The sequence below is a fragment of the Gobio gobio genome (genome assembly GCF_949357685.1).
Source record: "Gobio gobio genome assembly, chromosome: 8".
Classification (NCBI taxonomy): Eukaryota; Metazoa; Chordata; class Actinopteri; order Cypriniformes; family Gobionidae; genus Gobio; species Gobio gobio.
In genome coordinates this window covers 28,987,131-29,009,702 of record NC_137114.1, presented here as the reverse complement: position 1 = coordinate 29,009,702, position 22,572 = coordinate 28,987,131, and the positions used below count along the sequence as shown (strand labels likewise).

Below are 22,572 nucleotides of genomic sequence, written 5' to 3'. Positions count from 1 at the left end.
CTGATGAAGCTCCAACACTGAATCTATTCCAGCATATGTCTCATTTTCCTAAAAGCTCATTTAAATAAACTGAGCTTTTAAACACCTGTTTCAAACAGTTGCATTAAACAAACATAACCATATTTCCGACACCGAGGTGAAATGCTGCTCTATAGCCCGCCTCCTCAACTCCTGTCCTCAAGAACACGTCAACTACAGGGTGACACCCACTGAAGACAGGCCGAATGCAGAAGGGAACCATTAATCTCTTTTACTTGGCCACAAGGGGACGAAATACATGTCTTGTGACCTTTCTAAGCAACTCACCACAGCACTTTGAAAGACCATAGTAGGAACATTTTATGGTGAGTTGAAAGGAGGAATGATTTGCCTGGCCCTTTTGCTGCAGAGACAAGCGCCCTTGAATCTGGTATATAATTTAAGCGCGGCTGTGAAAAACCAATGGACAGTAGCCCCAATATCACAGCTTGCTGATCAAAAAAATACAAGAATCCTATGCAAGTCCTTATAATCAACATTGACTGCATAAGCTTTATGCAAGTACACTTCCAGAATTACTTGTTATTAAAGTCAACAAATCGACCCCATTTATTTGGTCTTAAAGGGATAGTTCACCCAAAAATGAAATATCTGTCATCATTTTCTCACCCTCAAGTTGTTCTAAACCTGTATAAATGTCTTTGTTCTGCTGAACACAAAGGACGATATTTTGATGAATGTTTGTAACCAATCAGATCTCTGGCCCCTTTGACTAGTATTTTTTTTTTCCTACTATGGTAGTTAATGGTGCCCTACATCTGTTTGGTTACCCACATTCTTCAAAATATCATCCTTTGTGTTCAGCAGAACAAAGACATTTATACAGGTTTAGAACAACTTGAGGGTAAATGATGACAGAATTTTCATTTTTGGGTAAACTATCCCTTTAAGGCTGTTCACACCAAGGACGATAACTACAACGATAATAATAAAGATTGTTCTAAAAATAGCCTAAAAGTAAAGTTCACACCACAACTATAATGAAAACGGCACAGAGAAACAATATTGTCGTTGGAATCACTTTTTTGATTTTTTTTTTTCCAGCTGATGAAGAATAAAAACATTGACAGCCAATCAGAATCCCTCCTGCTTTAAAGAACTCACGCATTTAAAGTGGCAGATGACAAAACTATTGCAGAATAAACAATATATCATGCGTAGGTGTGTATAGTTATCATCATTCTTGGTGTGAACGGGCCTTTATTGTGCATGATTCATGAAACAAGCGATAAAAGCATTGCTTACATTGTAGTCTTTCTCAGCTTTTTGCTAAAAATGTTGTTTGTTTTTTTTGTTTTTGTTTTTTAAATGAAATGTACCAACATTCAAATTGATTAAAAAAATGAAGCTAGAATTAAAAAAAAAATATCTTTCTTTTCTTTTCTTTTTTTTAAAGCAGAGTCTCTGTACGGCAGGGAAAGAGTAAATGTTCGCCAGATGTGAATTTTCATTTTCATTTAGGCTAACATTGGAGCCTTTCTACAATAGCAATATCTAACTGTAACTTTAATGTGATAAATCCTGCCTTTTCACAATTCAAACGGTTTCTAAATGATAAAATCCTTTAGAATTCTAGTTGAACGTCCTGTTCAACCTGTTAATATATGTCACATTACGGAAGCAAAACAGGCTTGCGAATGCTTTTTCTAATCTTACACTTATCAAATTTATAAACATGACTGTAAAGGTGAATAAATGCAGGAAATTATTAGTTTTATTCTACAATGCTTTGTAAAATGATATTTTTTTGAAATACTGTAACATTCTGTCATGCAGAGCCACCATCAGTAAACTGCACAGGGCTGCGTTTCCCAAAACAATCATAAGTATCATTATAGTGCCAATGGTTTTGGTGCCAGGGGTTTCTACAATCTACTTAGGCTTGTGATGCTTTTGGAAAATGCAGCCCAGATTTACATATATCCAAATTCACACAAATGACAGAAAAAGTAAAAAGAATCACTTTCCCTAAGCAGTGACTAGACACATGTACACAGAGAGGGAAACCCTGTCAATTTCATTTTAATCACAAATTCAACTCAGCTCCCAATTAGCCTACTTTACCAACATCTTCCCCCCGTTTTTCCACAGTTTTAGCTACAGCAGCTAGCACCTGAAGGTTAAATCTAACAACAATTCCATGAGGTTATAAAAAGCTCTAGTGACCCAGTTTCCATCTGCACTCCCCCTTTTATCTCGACAAGCCACGAAAAAGAGGCAGAAACAGAGAAGATGTCAGAGCCGTGCAGAGGGAAACGTGCGTTTGGCACCGGTGGGGAGTAAGTGACCCTTGGACAGATGGAAGCACAGCATGTCTAGCAGAGACAGTGTCGGCCTGCCCTATTGGGTCAAGCAGTCGCCAATATGAACCCTGGCCCTAGACTAAATAAGGCTAGTTGGGTTTTTGTTTAGACAGTAAGAGAAAATGGCGTATTTTCAACAAATGTAATGGTTTTTATTAAACTAAACTGAGAGAAGCCTATTGCCTTGCGCAATATCGGTCACAGCCCAGTTTCACATACAGCATTAGCCACACAAACTGCTTGCAAAACCATATGATACAGCAGACTCCTCAGATAGAGAACAGCTAAAAGTAAATAAATAACTAATCAAATATATTATATAATATTATATTTATATACTATATATATATACTTTATTATATTTACTGTATACACACACAAAAAGTAACGCTGTCAAAATTAACACATTATAACATGTTTTTTTTTCTTTTCAGTTTAACGCGCTAAATATATTTAATGCAGCATCTGTTTTTTTCTTTGTCATCCATGCGCTACAGTATATGATCACGCTATCATTCATTCTATTAAACATCAGTTAAACATCTATTAAAAATAATAAATAAATAAAAATAATTCAATGCGGCTCTGGCACACGTCTGTGAAGCGGCTCTCAGTGAACGCGTGCAGAATCCACAGACAGTCTGCCAGCATCGCATTGAGTTCTTTTTGTGCTTTAACAGACAAAAACACAAAATTATGTCGAAATGCCCAAGTTTGTTGAGTATCCTCGTAAGCACGTTTTTTTTAAATCAGTTAAAAAGTGTTAAATGACTGTAAAGAGTTGTGAGAAAATAAGATGCAGGTCAGCTCTTAAAGTGACAGCAGCCTAATAAACCTACTGCTGTCTGTTATTAGTGTTAATGAAGAGGTTACATGGGTCAAAAACAACAACTTTTTTGTGCATTTTAGCAGGGCAGGTAAAAAGCTGAACCGTCCCGCCTGAAAAAAAAAACTTATGCTGCGTCCCAATTTGCCTACTTATACTACAACCTAAAAGTATGTACTCATTTTGCGAAGAAAAAGTACATACTTTTGAGCGTGTAGCAAAAGAGTAGGCAAGCTTTGGGACATACTACTTCGTCATCTTTAACAGACTCTGTTGCTTAGTTACGTGCAGCCAGTCACCGTTTAAACTGCCCTGTCAATCATCCTCACAGTTAAAATCCTCGACATTCAATTTAAATTCCTACCGTATCAGAGAGAAATAGCACGTTGATCTGCCATTCGTGGGTCTTTAATGCAGAGACTCTCCTCATGTGTTTGCAGTTTAAATATAATAATGCATTTAAGAGTTAATGGCCAAAAGTATCATTGCAAAAGTTCACAATGCTGCTGCAGGTGAAATATAATGTGGATAACATTGAATAAATATCTTCTCGTCAGGTTAAATACTGATAATGGATTACTAAAGGCCCTTAATCTAAACCTCTCTACTTAACCGTCGGACTCGCACATCTGTCATGTTTGTAGTTTTTTAACACGTTTTATCCGCGTTTGTAGTTCTAATCGAATCCTCGTCCAACTTGCAATGGGTTGTGGGCAATATCAGCCGTTAGAGTGTGCGTCAATCAAGGGGGTAATCCAGCACCCGGAAAGCGTATAGGGGCAGCCATTGCTAACCAAGCCATCACCTGCTGTTAGCATTCCATTGACTCCCATTCATTTTGGCGTCACTTTCACAGCGAATAACTTTACATCTGAGGCGTTTAAAGACTCCATTTGTCCATTGTTTTTTTCTAAAGAAACACGACAATGTATGAAAGGCTCCATTACCTTGTATCTTACACTATCGCCCAGTAGAAGCCGTTTTTGTAAAAATAGGCTAACGATTGCATCATAACCACGCGACTCTCTGTCGCACAGTTGAGAAATTACCGTATAGACAGGAGGAGAAGCTCACAGACAATCTTTTACTGTCTATGAGGCAATTTATTAAAATAAATAAATACTATGCAAAATTACAAAATTATTAATCAGAATACTTACCAATCATTAACTTATTTTCGAATACTATTTAGGACGAATAGTATGCGAATTGGGATGCAGCATTAGTGTTGAGCCCTTATATATTAAAGGGTTAGTTCACCCAAAAATGAAAATTCTGTCATTAATTACTCACCCTCATGTCGTTGGACACCCGTAAGACCTCCGTTCATATTCGGAACACAAATGAAGATATTTTAGTTGAAAGCTGATGGCTGAGAAAGGCTTCACACAGGCCTCCATTGGCATTCAGTACATTGACACTTCCAAGATCCATGAAAGGCACTTAAAACGTCGTTACAAAGTCTATCTCACCACAGTGGCTCTACAATAATCATACAATGCGACGACAATAGTTTTTGTGCGCAAAAAAAAATCAAAATAACACCTTTATCCAACTTGTTCTTGTCTTCCGTGTGCGCCTCCACGACGCATGCGCGAGAATATGACGCAGATCCGGCGTTCGGACAGATGACCCAGAAGCGATTTGTTTACGAGCAGAGGAAGACGCGCGTGTCTAAGCTGTTGGATTCTACATTGATCGTGCTTTAGGTCTCGGCGTAGTGCTCAAAATGGGGCTTAAGTGTGTATTTCATCGATTCCCGAACACCGGCGCTACGTCATATTCTCGCGCATGCGTCGTGGAGGCGCACACGGAAGACAAGAACAAGTTGGATAAAGGTGTTATTTTGATTTTTTTTTGCGCACAAAAACTATTGTCGTCGCATTGTATGATTATTGTAGAGTCACTGTGGTGAGATAGACTTTGTAACGACGTTTTAAGTGCCTTTCATGGATCTTGGAAGTGTCAATGTACTGAATGCCAATGGAGGCCTGTGTGAAGCCTTTCTCAGCCATCAGCTTTCAACTAAAATATCTTCATTTGTGTTCCGAATATGAACGGAGGTCTTACGGGTGTCCAACGACATGAGGGTGAGTAATTAATGACAGAATTTTCATTTTTGGGTGAACTAACCCTTTAAAGGCATATAGCTAAATGTGGCATTTATTATTAACGGGTTTATGTGAAGACTGTTTTAAGGGATAGTTCACCCAAAAATGAAAATTCTGTCATTAATTACTCATCCTCACGGCATTCCAAACCTGTAAGACCTTTGTTCAATTATAGATAATAGATTATAGAACTTATAGAAATTATAGAACGAAGGTCTTACAGGTTTGGAACGGCGTGAGGATGAGTAATTAATAACAGTAATCAATATTCACTTAAATTAAAAGTTGTTTTATTTTTTTAAAGCCCATTACATGTTAAAATTGATAGCTTTTAATAATACTACAATGTTGAATGGCTATAATAAATGGTTAAAGAAAAAAAAATTAGACATCAGTACTGGTACCAGTGATGCTTCATTCATAGTTAATAGATGGCATTAAACAAATATACTGCGTTTGTGTTGTTTCTACATTAGATTCAATGTGAAAATATTACAATATAAAAATATTTTATACTTATATTAATCACAATTAATTAGAAAAGTGTGTGATTAATTAGTTAATGTTTAATCGATTCACAGCAGTAATATATAGGCTATACACACATTATAAACTGGGCAAGTTTTTGAAATATTTATTTGCAGGGCACAATGAGCACAGGCATCTGTTGAGTTTGGCCGATCTCCACTCGCTTTATCATCACAGCCAAAAGTTGGTTTGAAAGGCTGGCCTTTTTATGAAAATAAATAAATAAAAATCTTGGTCAGTGACAGAAAACCAAGTCCTTGAGCACAAACACAGTCATGGAGGTGGGTAAGGAAACAATGAGGAAAAAACGCCATTGAGGTTGTCATGGCAACCAGCTGAAAGACCTGCTGCTTTTATAACATATGTCTGACTTGATTTGGGTGCGCGCATAGCAACAGTAGAAACGCACTTATTTTATTTATATATTTTTTCTTCTTCTATGTAATGCAAGAGCCAAATCCAATTGCATTCTTGCTGACATGATAAATCAAACAATAAATAAACAATCCTGTATTTCTGACAGCATCTATACTGAAATGTAAACGAGAGGCTTGTGGGGTGATGCTGTACCGAAAAGCTCCCAGAATCCTTTGCTGCTGCAGAGGAGGCTCAGTGACACATTTTGGAATCGAATGCTTTGAGTGAGTCACGTCAACGTATTAGTATGCAAACAAGTTTCTGGTGCGGTAATTCATCCCAAACAAACACTTCAAGAGGAATTATCAAGTAGAAATATTGACTACCGCCTCTTGACAAGAGGAAAATGTTGTGTCTTGGTGGTGGATACGAGATACTAGTACTATCCCCTCTCTAATTGGGGGAAGGTACCTATCGATGTGTGCCGAACCCCATTCCGAACGCCCGACTCCGTAGTCCTTGGCAAGTCTGCGTTGCTATGGAAACACCCCCAACCCCCCTCCCCAAATGCTGCAGGCCGCATGGAGCACGTTGAAGAGGGAGCGAATGAGTGAGAGATCACCACAGTGGAGAAAGACAAGAACTGCTGCAGTGAAGAGGGGGAGGGTGTGCACGAACGAGATTGGCTCAAAAAGAAAAAGAAAAACCATTACTCCCCCACCCGAACCTTATCGTTTGCATCAGTTTAGGGCGCATAGGGGCCCGCGCGTTGCTTTACAGTCTGGGCACGTTGCATCCAAACTTCAGACTGCGTTCAATTATTTATCTGCCTCACCAGACACCCAGCAATGTTCAAGCATCTCATAACGCCTATGGCATACCGCGGGAAAAAAATATTATTGATGAGTGTATATTGGAAGGAGAAAAAAGGCAAACAAGTTACAGGCGTGTGCACGGACGCGATTACCGTCCCCGCCTCTGTGATAAAATCACAGATGGTGACAAATCACTTGTCTTTTTCTGTGACTCCAACGCAGAAAATAAATGGCAAACGATGTAAACAGGTGCACATTTGAAGATGATCCACGCAGTCTTGGAGTGGAAAAGTTTTGTTTTTTGTGCAGCATTTGCGCGATACACACACACATACATATATAGGCCTATATATATATATATATATAGGCTATATACATAGTTTGTAAAAATGTTCAATTCACAAAAACTTCTCAATGAGAGTATCTGCAGGTGCAACATTCTTTAAATACCCGATCAAAGCAGAAGCAAGCCGTGCTTACATGAAATTCCTGATGTGATCCCACTGGACTCTGGGATGTTGAGCTTTACCTGCATGTGCGCAGTGGGAGGGGCGGATAAACCCATTTTGCAGGCGGCAAACGTGCCTGTGCTCATTAGAAAACATGGCCATACCTCAGTGCAGAACAAGTGGTGGACCTTCAGCTCTTCCGCCAGCAGAGGGGGTTTTCTGCCTCCTACCGATGGACGGCAAGTACTGCAGGAACGCACCCAAAAACACAAATTCTGCTATTCTTTTTGTGGAGCATAATTTTTTTTAAACCACTTAGTACAATTCACTTTGGATAGATAATTCACCCATAAATGTTTTTCTTTAGTTTTTTGGTCATTATTTTTGTGGCACAATCTACACTGTCAATACAATGAAAGTCAAAGGGCTTGACTTAAAGGAACACTCCACTATTTCTGAAAAAAAGAGGTCATTTTGCAACTCCCCTAGAGTTAAACAGTTGAGTTTTACCGTTCTGGAATCCATTCAGCCGATCTCTGGGTCTGGCGGTAGCACTTTTAGCATAGATCATTGAATCTGATTAGACCGTTAGCATCTCGCTCAAAAATGACCAAAGACTTTCAATATTTTTCCTATTTAAAACTTGACTCTTCCGTAGTTACATCGAGTACTACCGACGGAAAATGAAAAGTTGTGTGATTTTCTAGGCCGATATGGCTAGGAACTATTCTCTCATTCCTGCTTAATAATATCACAATGATATTACACAGAGCCTGAAAATAGGCTAACTTCCGTCAACATAACCAGCGTGACAACCTCCTTGCACAGGGAGCGTGCTGGGGACTATTTTCAGGCGCTGTGTAATATCATTGCGCCGCTGCACTCATGGGACGGCTCAAAGTCCCTTGATTATTACACAAGAATGAGAATATAGTTCCTAGCCATATTGGTCTAGAAAATCACAACTTTTCATTTTCCGTCTTTCTTAGTACATGATGTCGAGTCAAGTTTTAAATATGAAAAATATTGAAAGTCTTTGGTCATTTTTGAGCGAGATGCTAACGGTCTAATCGGATTCAATGATCTATGCTAAAAGTGCTACCGCCAGACCCGGAGATCGGCTGAATGGATTCCAAAACGGTAAAAAACTCAACTGTTTAACTCTAGGGGAGACGGAAAATGAACTTATTTTCCTAAAAAAAGTAGAGGTTAAAAGGAAGTTTGTGCCAGCGATTAAAAACGTTATTTTCACCACAGGGGTTTTTAAATATATTATTTTATGGTCCACAGAAGAAAGCCATTGTTTAGAACGACATGAGGGTGAATAAATGATGACAGAATTTTTGTTTTTTGGGTGATTTTTTTCCTTTCATGTCTGTATCACAATAGCATTCTCTGCAATGTGCAGTAGCTTGAATGGCAGTACAACAAAACAAAACAGACCAAAATAATGATTTTAAGCAGAAGAAACAACGCTTTTGAGGTTATATTGAGTGTTGTACAGAAATGTTAAAATTCTTTTATAACAGACACAGTAAAATATACAGATTTCTTAGCTGTATTTTGACAGTTAAATATCACAGTGAGCATGTGTGAACATTTCAAGTTCTTTTGACAGTCTAATCATGTCGACTAGTCTTCTTTTTCTTCTTTTTAGTTTTCCCTGGGGTGTCATTATAATCATTAGAAGGATCCAGTGGCTCTGTTTTGGATATTAAACTTTCATCAACCATGTCTTCACTCGGTCTTTCCTTCTCTTTTTTAATCTTTTTCTTCTTCCTCCTTGTCTCCTCCATCGGCTCTTCCGCCATAAGTTCTGATGACTCTAACTGATCACAGTCCATTTGTGTCTGTTCTTGCTTGATAAAAACACCTTCACTGTCCTCTTGCCTTTTGTCTTTCTTTTTCTTTTTCTTCTTTTTTCGCTCCTCGCCCTCATTTGGATCGTGCCTGGTTCTCTTGGGTGCAGTTGGAGAAACTACAGTGACTTCATCTACCATATGAGCTGCAATGGAACTACCAAAAGGCTGGAAACGTTGCTTGAGACCAGCTGGGATGCACGGAGCTGGAGCGGATGGGATGGGAACGGGGCCTTGGTTCTCACTGCAGTTTCCGAAGCTCTCAGAGATATTGAGGAGACCACTGAAGCCGGAGGAACAGAGAGAAAGCTTCCGTTTTTTCCCTTTGGAAACGAGCAGGTGGAGGTCTGATGGTGCCGTCCCACCACTAAGGACGCTGTAGATCTGAGGTGCCGTGCCACAAGACTTGACCATTTTCAGTCCCGATATGGGAAGTTTGAGGTCTTCAAAGCTGTGGAGGACACAAAACAACAATTATTGAATTGATCAACCCCATATTAAGGGATAGTTACCCCAGGATTTACTCACCCTCAAGCCATCCTAGGTGTATATGGCAATCTTCGTTCAGACGAATACAATCGGAGTTAAATTAATAAATATCCTGACGCTTCCAAGCATTATAATGGCAGTGAATGGCAGGCCAAAATGTGAAGCTCATCCATCCATTATAAAAGTAATCCATAAGGCTCCAGTGGTTAATAAAGGCCTTCTGAAGGCTTTCTGAGGGTGAGTAAATAATGGTGTAATTTTCATTTATGGGTGAACTAACTCTTAAAGTTATTTTTTAAACTATGCAAAGCTTAATACAGACTATTTTTAAATATACATTTCACAAATAATTTTGTAGAGATATCTTAAAGTTAATACTTTTAAACCATTTCGCAAGCAACTTCTAATTCCTAGAGGAAGTTACTCTCAATGGACAGATTGAAAGTTTAACATTGCCATGCTACTGTACTCTATAGAAGAATTTACAAAGAGCAATATCTACCTAAAGAAATATTTTAGAGTACAGATTGATTAGAAAAATCTATAACTGTAGAAACCTTTAAAGATTTGATATAATTTCCAAAAGAAATTTGTCAATATTTTAAAAATAAATAAAACCATAAATAATACCCTAATCGAAAAAGTCTGAAGGAATGTACAGAACTGCTAACAGATTTTCTATTGTTATTATTATTATTTATTTATCTATCAAAAAAAACTAATTACAAATAACCCTATCATGATGATCTCATCAGGATTGCTTCCAAATTATGACAGAAATCCTATTAGCAAACCTGTACGTTAATTCCAAAGTTTTTCCAGGATATTTTGTACCTTTTAGGATCAAAACGAGCTGGAGCTTTGATGAGCCATAATTCCTTCTGTTCATCTCCGTCCCATAAGGCATTTTCAGAGGAATCATTTGGAATGGCCACAAAATCAGCCGGACACTGGTACATTGGAACTGTGAACAAAAATCAAATGAATAGTTAGATACATTCTAGGCATTTTACATATGCGAGATTACTACTGTATGTAATGAGCAGACTTAAAGTGTTCGCTAATTAGCACTAACTTACCTCTCTTCTGTGCTACTGAAGTCTGTTCAAGAGCTTCATCTTCACTTTGCGACATATCGACACTCTGCTTTTACTATAACCGTTTTAAATAAACGTATTCCGATGCCAGTGTTACCAATATCTTGCTACAAATACAAGTGTCCATGTAAACATGTGAATCACATGTGGATGGAACAGAATCAACCTCGACCCGGAAAGACTTCTACGTCGCAGTCATTGGAAAGCTCGTGTCTGTAATACATGTTTCTGACAGCAGAGGGTGTACTTATAAAGCTCATAAAGCCTTGTAATAATTTGACAGAAATATACTACATGTGTTTTTCAAGAATGTCAGTCATGGCAAATTGTGACGTTTATATGCTGGGTTAATATGTTAGTAATATAATGACTAAATTAATAAATACTATATATACTATATAATACTCTTCTATATAATACTATATTTCTACTTGTTTTTATATCCTGTTTTGAAATGGCAATTTATCTTTTTCGTGAATGAATGAATGAATCGTTTTTCGGTTTACATTTTGCTGAAAGACCTGTAATATGCTATTTTATAGTTCTATATAGTTTTAGCCTATATTTGAACAGCCCCACTATTATGTTTCACAAAAAGTCAATGCCTATCAAATGGATCTCAATATTGATGGGAATATTTAATAGCAATATACTTTAATGTTTGTGTCTAGTACTTGATTTATTTATTTATTTGATTTTTATTTATTTATTTTTGTGAGAAAAATTAAAGATTTATATAAAATATTACATTTTAAATTACAGATTTGAGTTGGTATATAAATATGCTTGTGATTTCTTCTTAGTGCAAACCACCTTATTATTATTATTATTATTATTATGAAATATCAGTCTATTTTGTTGGAAGGCATGGGCTTGGTATTCTCTTACCCTTCTATGTTTATTTTACCAAGTTCACCTCAGGTTCAATACTGTGGGAAAGCTCCCCAGTGCAACAGAGCACAGTAGATGCATTTTGTAATAGGAGATGCTCCTCACGAAGACTCAAAGCCTCCTCCAGTGAACAAGATCCTTACAACAATATCATTTATAGCAGGTCACTGAGCAGGTCGTAGAGTCCATATAGTCGGAGGGTCAAGACCAAGACAGAGAGGTAGATCTGTAGATCTGTAAATCTGTGTGTTTTGGCTGGACTGAGCATATTATGTTGTCCTGGTTTAATTTTAGAGCACACATGAAAAGTAAATAAATGAATGCTGAGCAAAAAATGAATGTAAACAAAATATGAGTCTTCTCATTTTTAGTTGTGCGTTGCGTGGAGAGCCCACTATTTAAAGGAATTTATATTAATTTTCCTTTTCTTTTTTACAAAGAATCCAAATGTAGATATGTTCTATAGGCCTATATATTATGAATAGGTGATTTACCCACACACCTTGTGGCTTTACATGTAACATAAATAAATCAGTTCCTGTTTTAAATGAATGGCAATGTAATGCCGTCAAGACTTGAAGTGAAACATTTAGGACAGCGATTCCAGTGAGAACTGGAACTTTCTGACATTATCTAAACTACGAGGCATAGCCAGACAACGAGGTGCTTGATCTGTGGTTACTTCCCATCAGCACAAGCCCATCTTGAGTTGTTCCCCCATCTTTGGTGTGGCTCTTACAAGGGGTTATTCACTTAGGGGATGGGAACATGGGAAAATCAACCACATCCCGCCCCACTTCCCCATCCCGTTGGACCCACAGCAGTCCAGTCAACTGGAAGCGCGTCATTCCACTGACCCTCTGTCTCGTCCTGGACCCCCAGCAGACGCCATGACATCAGCATTACAGCAGACGAAGATTGCTGGCGGTCATCTTGCACCGCCTGTCCTCAAATTACCCCGCTCCCCTCACTATGAGGTGTTTGATACCAATCACATAGAGAGGGCAGAAATGATATTGCTTGTGTCAAACAGAACTTGTTATACAATAATACAATTATTATTAATAATACTTATTATTATTTATAAGTACACTATACCTTTCAATAGTTTGGGGTCAGTCAGATTTTGTAATGTTTTTGAAAGACGGCTCTTTTGCTCACCAAGGCTGCATTTATTTGATAAAAAATCACAAAAAACAGTAATATTGTGATTTTTTTTTGCAATTTTAATAATTTCTTCCTGTGATGGCAGAGCTGAATTTTCAGCATCATTAGTCCAGTCTTCAGTGTCACATGATCCTTCAGAAATCATTCTAATATGCTGATATGGTGCTAATTTCTTATTATTATGTAGACAGTTGTGCTGAATAATATTTTTGTGGAAAAATTTTAGTTCAAATGAACAGATTTTTAATTCCATTATAAATGTATTTACTGTTACTGAAGAAAAGTATTAATGTCCTTAAAAAATTCTTACTGACTGACCCCTACATTTTGAATGGTGTATATATATATATATATATATATATATATATATATATATATATATATATATATATATATATATATACACACACACACACACACACACACACACACACACACACACACACACACACACACACACGCACGCACGCACGCACGCACACACACACACACAAACACATAATCAGAATCATCAGATTTCATTTAAAATATCTTTATTTGCGTTTCGAAGATGAACGAAAGTCTTAGGTTTGGAACGACATCAGGGTGAGTGATGATTTGTAGCATTTTTGGGTGAGCTAACCCTTCAGTTCTAAAATACTCAACTGAAGGTGGACACAAGGTCAAATCGGTGAACTGTAATGCAAAGTCCCAAAGAACCACTTTACCATTGTTTAAAGTGCAGTGAAACACATTTTGATTATAGTTCTCAGCCTTTCAAGCATGAATATGAAAAGAAAAAAATCTCTTTGTACACAGTGATGCCTTTTCTCAGAATACGCTTTTCCTAACAACATTAGTCAGGCCTCATACATTTAAAATGCCACAGTATGTTGGTGAGACATCCAATCCTCTAGTGTTTAAAAAATGCATCACTGCTTCGGCCTTTCTCTTGCAATTTAAATGACACTCAACCAATTACATGTTTTAGTGCTGGAAATGTGTCTGCTTCGGTCCTCTTTGCTCTAGTAGCTATTCCTCATGAGGATGTCAGTGGGAGAGAATCTCTTGTGGAAAATAAGGGCTTTGCCTCCCAATTTGCTCTGCTGATTACCAACACTCAACATCAAACAAATAAATCATACTGTGACTTGTAATGCGCAGATTATACAAGAGCATAAAGTAAGTGGGCCCTTGGTGTTTTTATTTTGTATCTAAAGCCATTTTTTTGTGCATGGCAAGTGCTTTCTTAAAGAGTTAGCTCACCCAAAAATGAAAACATTTTCATCACTCACCCTGATGTCGTTCCAAACCTAAGACTTTCGTTCATCTTCGAAATGCAAATAAAGATATTTTAAATGAAATCTGATGCCCTGTCCCAAATGGAACCCTAAGTCTGCACAATCTTCCTCCAAGTCCACACGTTCATGACGTAATGCTGCTTTGACTGCTGGGTAGAAGTCTGCTGAAGAGTTCACAAGCTTGTGAGCTCACTGCATCGAGGGCACAAACCTACAATGACAAATGGGACAACCGCGGTTTTGTGGACTTAACAGACACGAGCATGTGGTGGCCATTGCAAGTCCACAAGACCGCTAAAGCACATAAAGTGTGCTATGATCTGGGATCTAGATTTCTGACCCTCCATTGACAGTCCACGCAACTACTGTCAACAAGAAGTACTACCTGTCGTTCATAGATAGATCATGAAAACGAATCTAATAAACTAATAAAAAACTAACCCTTTCAATTAAATTGTCTTCAGCGATGATTCATGAAGAAGCCTGTATTTCATTATGGCCTAATACAGTCTATTATTTTGAAATGTAATAAATAACAGATGGCATCAAACACATATTGTAATGTCCCAGTGAGAACCTGACATTTGCTTAGAGAGACACTCGATACAGTTCAAGTAGTAACTTCAACATCTAGTGAGCATAGCATATATCTGGGAAACATCAGCGGCAACATCTGCTATAGATCTCAAGATATTGTCTTATTATTTATTCATAAAGAAGTTCCATCACAAAAAAATGTTAGACTGATTAAAAAACATCTTTACACCTATATAGTTAAAACCCACAATATACATATCAATACATCACCACTGCACCAGTATTTAAATTAAACTATAATAATTTACTTTGATCATTTAAATGAATATTTTCTTTCTCATAAATGGAAGGTCAAAATCATTACACTTACAGTATATAGTGACAAAAACAACAATGTACATTTACCTGCATCAAGGGCACATTTTGGCCGCAAACGGGGCACTCAGGAGCACCGTTCTGAAACCTAAGGAGGCCAAGATTTTTGTCCATGCAACTACCACTGTCAAAAAGTACTACCTGTTGCAAAATTGTAAACTAATCCATATGAAACAAGTGGTATAATTAAAATTTTCTGAAGAGACTCGCTCACTTTATAATAATGAACAAATTGAATTTAAGCTATTATTCACATTTAAACATCGATCAACGAACATATTTGACTAGCAAGATCTTGCGGAAGCTCAAACGTGCTGCGTAACACACAAGAACAAATCTCATTGATTCTTGAGGAAGCTCAAACGTGCTGCGTAACACACGAGAATGAACCTCATTGGTTCTTGTGGAAGCTCAAACGTGCAGCGGAATACACGAGAATGAACCTCATTGGTTCTTGCTGAAGCTCAAATGTACTGCGTAACACAAGAATGAACCTTATTGGTTCTTGTGGAAGCTCAAATGTGCTGCGTAACACACAAGAACAAATCTCATTGGTTCTAGAGGAAGCTCAAACGTGCTGCATAAGACACGAGAATGAACCTCATTGGTTCTTGTGGAAGCTCAAACGTGCAGCGTAATACACGAGAATGAACCTCATTGGTTCTTGCTGATGCTCAAATGTGCAGCGTAACACAAGAATGAACCTCATTGGTTCTTGTGGAAGCTCAAACGTGCAGCGTAATACACGAGAATGAACCTCATTGGTTCTTGTGGAAGCTCAAATGTGCTGCGTAGCACACAAGAACAAATCTCATTGGTTCTAGAGGGAGCTCAAACGTGCTGCATAAGACACGAGAATGAACCTCATTGGTTCTTGTGGAAGCTCAAACGTGCAGCGTAATACACGAGAATGAACCTCATTGGTTCTTGCTGAAGCTCAAATGTGCTGCGTAACACAAGAATGAACCTCATTGGTTCTTGCTGAAGCTCAAACGTGCTGCGTAACACAAGAATGAACCTCATTGGTTCTTGCTGAAGCTCAATCGTGCTGCGTAACACACGAGAATGAACCTCATTGGTTCTTGCTGAAGCTCAAATGTACTGCGTAACACAAGAATGAACCTCATTGGTTTTTGCTGAAGCTCAATCGTGCTGCGTAACACACAAGAATGAACCTCATTGGTTCTTGCTGAAGCTCAAACGTGCTGCGTAACACAAGAATGAACCTCATTGGTTCTTGCTGAAGCTCAATCGTGCTGCGTAACACACGAGAATGAACCTCATTGGTTCTTGCTGAAGCTCAAATGTACTGCGTAACACAAAAATGAACCTCATTGGTTCTTGCTGAAGTTCAAACGTGCTGCGTAACACACGAGAATGAACCTCATTGGTTCTTGCTGAAGCTCAAATGTACTGTGTAACACAAGAATGAACCTCATTGGTTCTTGCTGAAGCTCAAACGTACTGTGTAACACAAGAATGAACCTCATTGGTTCTTGCTGAAGCTCAAATGTACTGCGTAACACAAGAATGAACCTCATTGGTTCTTGCTGAAGCTCAAACGTGCTGCGTAACACAAGAATGAACCTCATTGGTTCTTGCTGAAGCTCAATCGCGCTGCGTAACACACAAGAATGAACCTCATTGGTTCTTGCTGAAGTTCAAACGTGCTGCGTAACACACGAGAATGAACCTCATTGGTTCTTGCTGAAGCTCAAACGTGCTGCGTAACACACGAGAATGAACCTCATTGGTTCTTGCTGAAGCTCAAACGTGCTGCGTAACACGAGAATAAACCTCACTGGTTCTTGTAGAAGCTCAAATGTATTGCTGATGGTATTGCTGAAGCTCAATACCATCATGCCTGATCTTCTCTCAGCTAAACTGACCCAGCTCTCCATGACATCCTCAATCTGTCAGTGGATCTCCAGGTTCCTGACAGACCGACAACAGCTCGTGAGACTGGGGAAACTCACATCCAGGACTCTCTCTACCATCACTGGCGCCCCCAGAGGTGTGTTCTCTCCCCACTGCTCTCCTCCCTGTACACCAATGACTGCACTTCTAAAGACCGGTCTGTCAAGCTCCTGAAATTTGCAGACGACACCACCGTCATCGGCCTCATCCAAAACGGTGATGAGTCTGCTTACAGACTGGTGGTTGAACAGCTGGCTGTCTGGTGCAGTTATAACAACCTTGAGCTGAACACGCTCAAAACGGTGAGATGATGGTGGACTTCAGGAGGAACTGCCCTGCACTTCCCCCACTCACAGCACTGTAGAAGCAGTGGAGTCATTCAGGTTCCTGGGCACTACCATCTCTCAGGACCTGAAGTGGGACAATCACATTGACTCATTCATCAGCTGAGGAAGTAAAACCTGCCACAGAAGCTGCTGATTCAGTTCTACTCGGCTGTCATTGAGTCTGTTTTATGCACTTCCATCACTGTCTGGTTTGGTTCAGCTACCAAATCAGACATCAGGAGACTACAACGTACAATCCGGACTGCGGAGAGGATTATTGGTGCCCCCCTGTCAACCCTCCAGGACCTGTACTCTTCCAGAGTGAGGAAGAGAGCAGGGAAAATCATCACAGACTCCACTCACCCTCACCGCCTGTTTGAACTGTTACCATCAGGACGGCGACTCAGATCACTGGCCACTAAAACATCTAGACATAGGAACAGTTTCTTCCCACAGGCCATTTCCCTCTTGAACAGTTAAAATACACCCTCCCTCGTCGCCCCCCCCCCCCCCCCCCCCAGATATTTATATTTATATTTATTCATACTACTCACATACTGTAAATATGTTTATAATCTGTAAATGTTTATTCTGACTAAACGTAACTGTGACCTAATATTTTTTTAATGCTATGTTCATATTTTTATTCTTAGAATTTGTATTACTATGTTCTTGTTGTGTTTGTATTGTATATATGCACTGGAAGCTTCAGCACCAAGAAAAATTCCTTGTGTGTGCAAGCACACTTGGTAATAAAGCTCTTTTTGATTCTGATTCTGATTGCGTAACACACGAGAATGAACCTCATTGGTTCTTGCTGAAGCTCAAATGTACTGCGTAACACACGAGAATGAACCTCATTGGTTCTTGCTGAAGCTCAAATGTACTGCGTAACACACGAGAATGAACCTCATTGGTTCTTGCTGAAGCTCAAATGTACTGCGTAACACACGAGAATGAACCTCATTGGTTCTTGCTGAAGCTCAAATGTACTGCGTAACACACGAAAATGAACCTCATTGGTTCTTGCTGAAGCTCAAATGTACTGCGTAACACACGAGAATGAACCTCATTGGTTCTTGTTGAAGCTCAAACGTGCAGCATAACACACGAGAATGAACCTCATTGGTTCTTGCTGAAGCTCAAACGTGCTGCATAACACACGAGAATGAACCTCATTGGTTCTTGTGGAAACTCAAACGTGCAGCGTAACACAAGAATGAACCTCATTGGTTCTTGCTGAAGCTCAAATGTACTGTGTAACACAAGAATGAACCTCATTGGTTCTTGTGGAAACTCAAACGTGCAGCGTAACACACGAGAATGAACCTCATTGGTTCTTTCTGAAGCTCAGACGTGCTGCATAACACACGAGAATTAACCTCATTGGTTCTTGCTGAAGCTCAAATGTACTGTGTAACACAAGAATGAACCTCATTGGTTGTTGTGGAAACTCAAACGTGCAGCGCAACACACGAGAATTAACCTCATTGGTTCTCGCACATCAAGCAAGCATGCTTGAGCGTCCGTTTACCAAAACTGATATGCGATGTGAATAAAAGTCCAAATTCAATCTGTTCATCATATAAAGCAATCATGTCTTTTCTGAAAATTTTGGACTAAACCGATCAATTCATATGGATTGATTTTACAATCTCTTTATGAAATATTTGAAGTGTCAAAGTGACAGTTGCGTAACTGTCAATGGAGGGACAGAAATCTCTCAGATTTCATTCTTCATTTGTGTTTCGAAGATGAACGAAAGTCTTAGGAACGACATGGGGGTGAGTGATGACAGAATTTTCCTTTTTGGGCGAGCTAACCCTTTAAATTTAATTTTCTTCAGTGATGATTCATGAAAAAGCCTGTATTTCATTAGGGTCCAATACAGCCTATTGTTATGAAAATGTAATAAATAACAGATGGCATCATACACATATTGCAGTGAGAACCTGACATTTGCTTAGAGAGACACTCGATACAGTTCAAGTAGCCTACTTCAATATCTGCAGTGAGCATGGCATATATCTGGGAAAAGTCAGCGGCAACATCCGCTATAGATCTCAAGATATTGTCTTATTATTTATTCATAAAGAAGTTCCATCACATGAGAATGTTTATGTAGACTGACTGAAAAACATCATTGCAGCTATATAGTTACAACCAACAGTATACATATCAATACATCACCACTGCACCAGTATTTAAATGAGTAAATTACAATTAAAATTAAACTTTTATTATACCTTTCTGGGTCTTGAAAGTGGTAGGGCAGTCAGATTTCATTAAAAATATCTTAATTTGTGTGCAGAAGATGAATGAAAGTCTTACAGGTTTGGAACGACAGAATTTTCATTTCTGGGTGAACTAACCCTTTAAATGGAAGGTCAAAATCATTACATTTATATAGTGACAAAACACTGCATCACCACTACACCAATATTTAAATGAGTAAATTAATATATAAATAAAAATATAATTTGAATACTACTACTACTTCTAATAATAATAATTTAAAATAATTTAATGAATCATTTCTTCCACTTAAATGGAATGTCAAAATCTGTCAAGGAGCAGAATGCCGACACATTTGTACTGTCTGAGACTTTCAGATAAGAACCCATTGGCATTACTCCTTTCCAGGTCACTGGACAGCCACACCGCACCGACACAGAGCTGAAGTGCCAAGGCATTGTGTTTCACTCCGGAGGAACGTGACCCAGTGAACACTGACCTTGGACAGATGGGCAATGTGCTGCAGTACATTGTTGAATGAAGGAGCATGAAGACATGACTTCAGTCACACAGATGTTGAAAGGTAAAAGAAAATACTGGCAAGGCACGTGCTATTGAACATGTCTGTTAATAAACACACAGGTGATGCAGCTTAAACACGACTATTTGCATTTTTCTTTTTTTTTTAAAGACATGACAGTGAATAAAATAGTTTTTATTCACTCTTTATTGCCCACGTTATTCTTTTTTGTTGTGAAAAACAGACTCCTGGTGCAGAAACTAGAAAGATTTAACTTCCCTGTGCACAACACGATGGAATTAGCAGACTTAGAATACATAAATATTTTGGAGATAAAGTCTTGTGTTTACAGGTAAGAATTCCCCCCTGAGCATTTTACTGGCAGCTCAGTGTTCTGCTCTGTTAATCAGCTGACACACAGCTTGAATCTTCTTTGTAGTGACTGGTGGGAATCAGAATGACTCATCGACACGATTGTGATTTTCATTAATGTCGTATGGTTTTTTTTCTACTATACTACATGACCACGTGTAAACTCTTAACATTTACTTCAGGTTATAAAGCTTCAGTGTCAGTGCCCTTGATCACACATAATGTCAACACAACTAACAGTTCTGGCAAGGTTTTATGAAAGTTATGAACATTTCCCGTAACATTAATAGAATGTTTGTTCAAAGTTACCTGGGGCCTCATTTATGATCATTGCGTACACACAAAACAGACCCTGGAAGAGGCGCCACTTCCTACGAATTCTGGCCAAATTTGCCCATTGGCCTCATGGCCGCCCAATCTGATTGGCTTCATCACTCTGTCTCTTCTCCACCAATAAGCTGGTGTGTGGTGGGCGTTCTGGCGCAATATGGCTGCCGTCGCATCAGGTGGATAATGCACATTGGTGGTGGATGAAGAGATTCCCCCGTTCTAAATGTAAAGTGCTTTGAGTACCCAGAAAAGCGATATATAAATGTACAAATGATTATTATAAGTTGTGATTTATGAACAATGTAATGTGACGGCACATCCGTATCTCATATTTTCCTAATGTCTTGTACTGTTAAACATGATATCACGTGGATGAATATGCATATGCAAATTGTATGCTGATATTGATATGCATAATAAAGCTAGGCGTTGTAAGATATGGTTATTTTGGGGAGGACACGGGGTAGAGATGCATGTACGCTAGCCTGGATGCCAGCCAAACTTAGCTCCGCCCACAACATTTGAGGTCGGGAAGTTTGGTCTTGACTTGATCCATTGTGGAGCAACTATTCTCGAACCAGAGCTGTTCGGACCAATCAAATTGTCAGGGCGGGCTTTATACGATCATGGACAGATGATCAACAGTAACGTAATCATCCACGTCACCAAAGAGCGCTTGGGTTGAATTCGTTCAAATCTTAAACGGAGAACTTGTTCGTATATGCATTCACCTTTACTACACTCTAAAAAATGCTGGGTTAAAAACAACCCAAGTTGGGTTGAAAATGGACTAACCCAGCGATTGGGTTGTTTTAAGCAAACATTTAACCCAACCTCTGGGTTAAAACAACCCATTCACTGGGTTAAAACAACCCAATTGCTGGGTTTGTCCATTTTCAACCCAACTTGGGTTGTTTTTAACCCAGCATTTTTTAGAGTGTATTTCTCTCAAACATGATGATCGTGTTGGTAATTACTCCGTGTATCCTTAAATTATTTTTTACAACACCGGCCAAGATCGTTTACACTCATCTTCTCCTTCTTCTTCCAGCGTGTGTGCAGTTGAGTTCTGTTGACAACTATGCGTCCCTCCGTTGCTCTGATTGGTTGTAGGTCTATCCAATTGAGTGCAGAGGCATTTTCTTTCCTGATTCGGTTGAAACACGCCTCATAATCACAGCCCAATGGAGCAGTATCAGACTCATATTCTGACTAGAATCTGAGTATGACGACGTCAGGCTACATGTACGCACAATCTTCCAATGACTTGGGTATTTTGCACTGGTTCTGGTGTGTGCATGGTTTTATAAATCTGAAAACGTCAGTGCGTGCGCACTTTTAGGATGAAATCTACGAAAAGTTTTATAAATGAGGCCCCTGGTCTCGATCTATTAACATCAGCACAAAAACGTTATTTATACATCCTTCATGGGACTTTTTTCTGAAACATTTTAGTTTGTCTAATGATTTTTTCAGAACATTTCGAGAACATTCAAAAGTAATGATCCCATAATGTTTGCAAAATTCTAAAATGGAACAACATTCGTGTAACCAAGACCTTTAAAACCTTTAAAAAAAATGGACGTTTTGAACTAAACCACTTAATGGGAACATATTTTTGTTAGCTGGGATTTATAACTTTCACTTTTTGATTTACATATCACTCATATTTTTACAACATCTGTTGACAAAGAAGGAATTTAACAGAACTGTCTAAAGCAAAGAGCTGAGCACTACACAACAGAAGAA

The 22,572-nt window shown here is 38.6% G+C and overlaps 1 protein-coding gene across 1 annotated transcript; it reads right to left on the bottom strand.

Moving 5' to 3' along the window:
* Positions 1 to 8,651: 8,651 nt before the first annotated feature.
* Positions 8,652 to 11,070, bottom strand: polr1g (RNA polymerase I subunit G). Its single transcript, XM_079824160.1, has 3 exons — positions 10,856 to 11,070; positions 10,611 to 10,740; positions 8,652 to 9,738 (listed from the first exon to the last, which is right to left on the bottom strand). Exons 1-3 carry the CDS (start codon positions 10,908 to 10,910, stop codon positions 9,048 to 9,050), a joined length of 876 nt encoding a protein of 291 aa, XP_079680286.1. The 5' UTR covers positions 10,911 to 11,070; the 3' UTR covers positions 8,652 to 9,047.
* Positions 11,071 to 22,572: the final 11,502 nt, after the last annotated feature.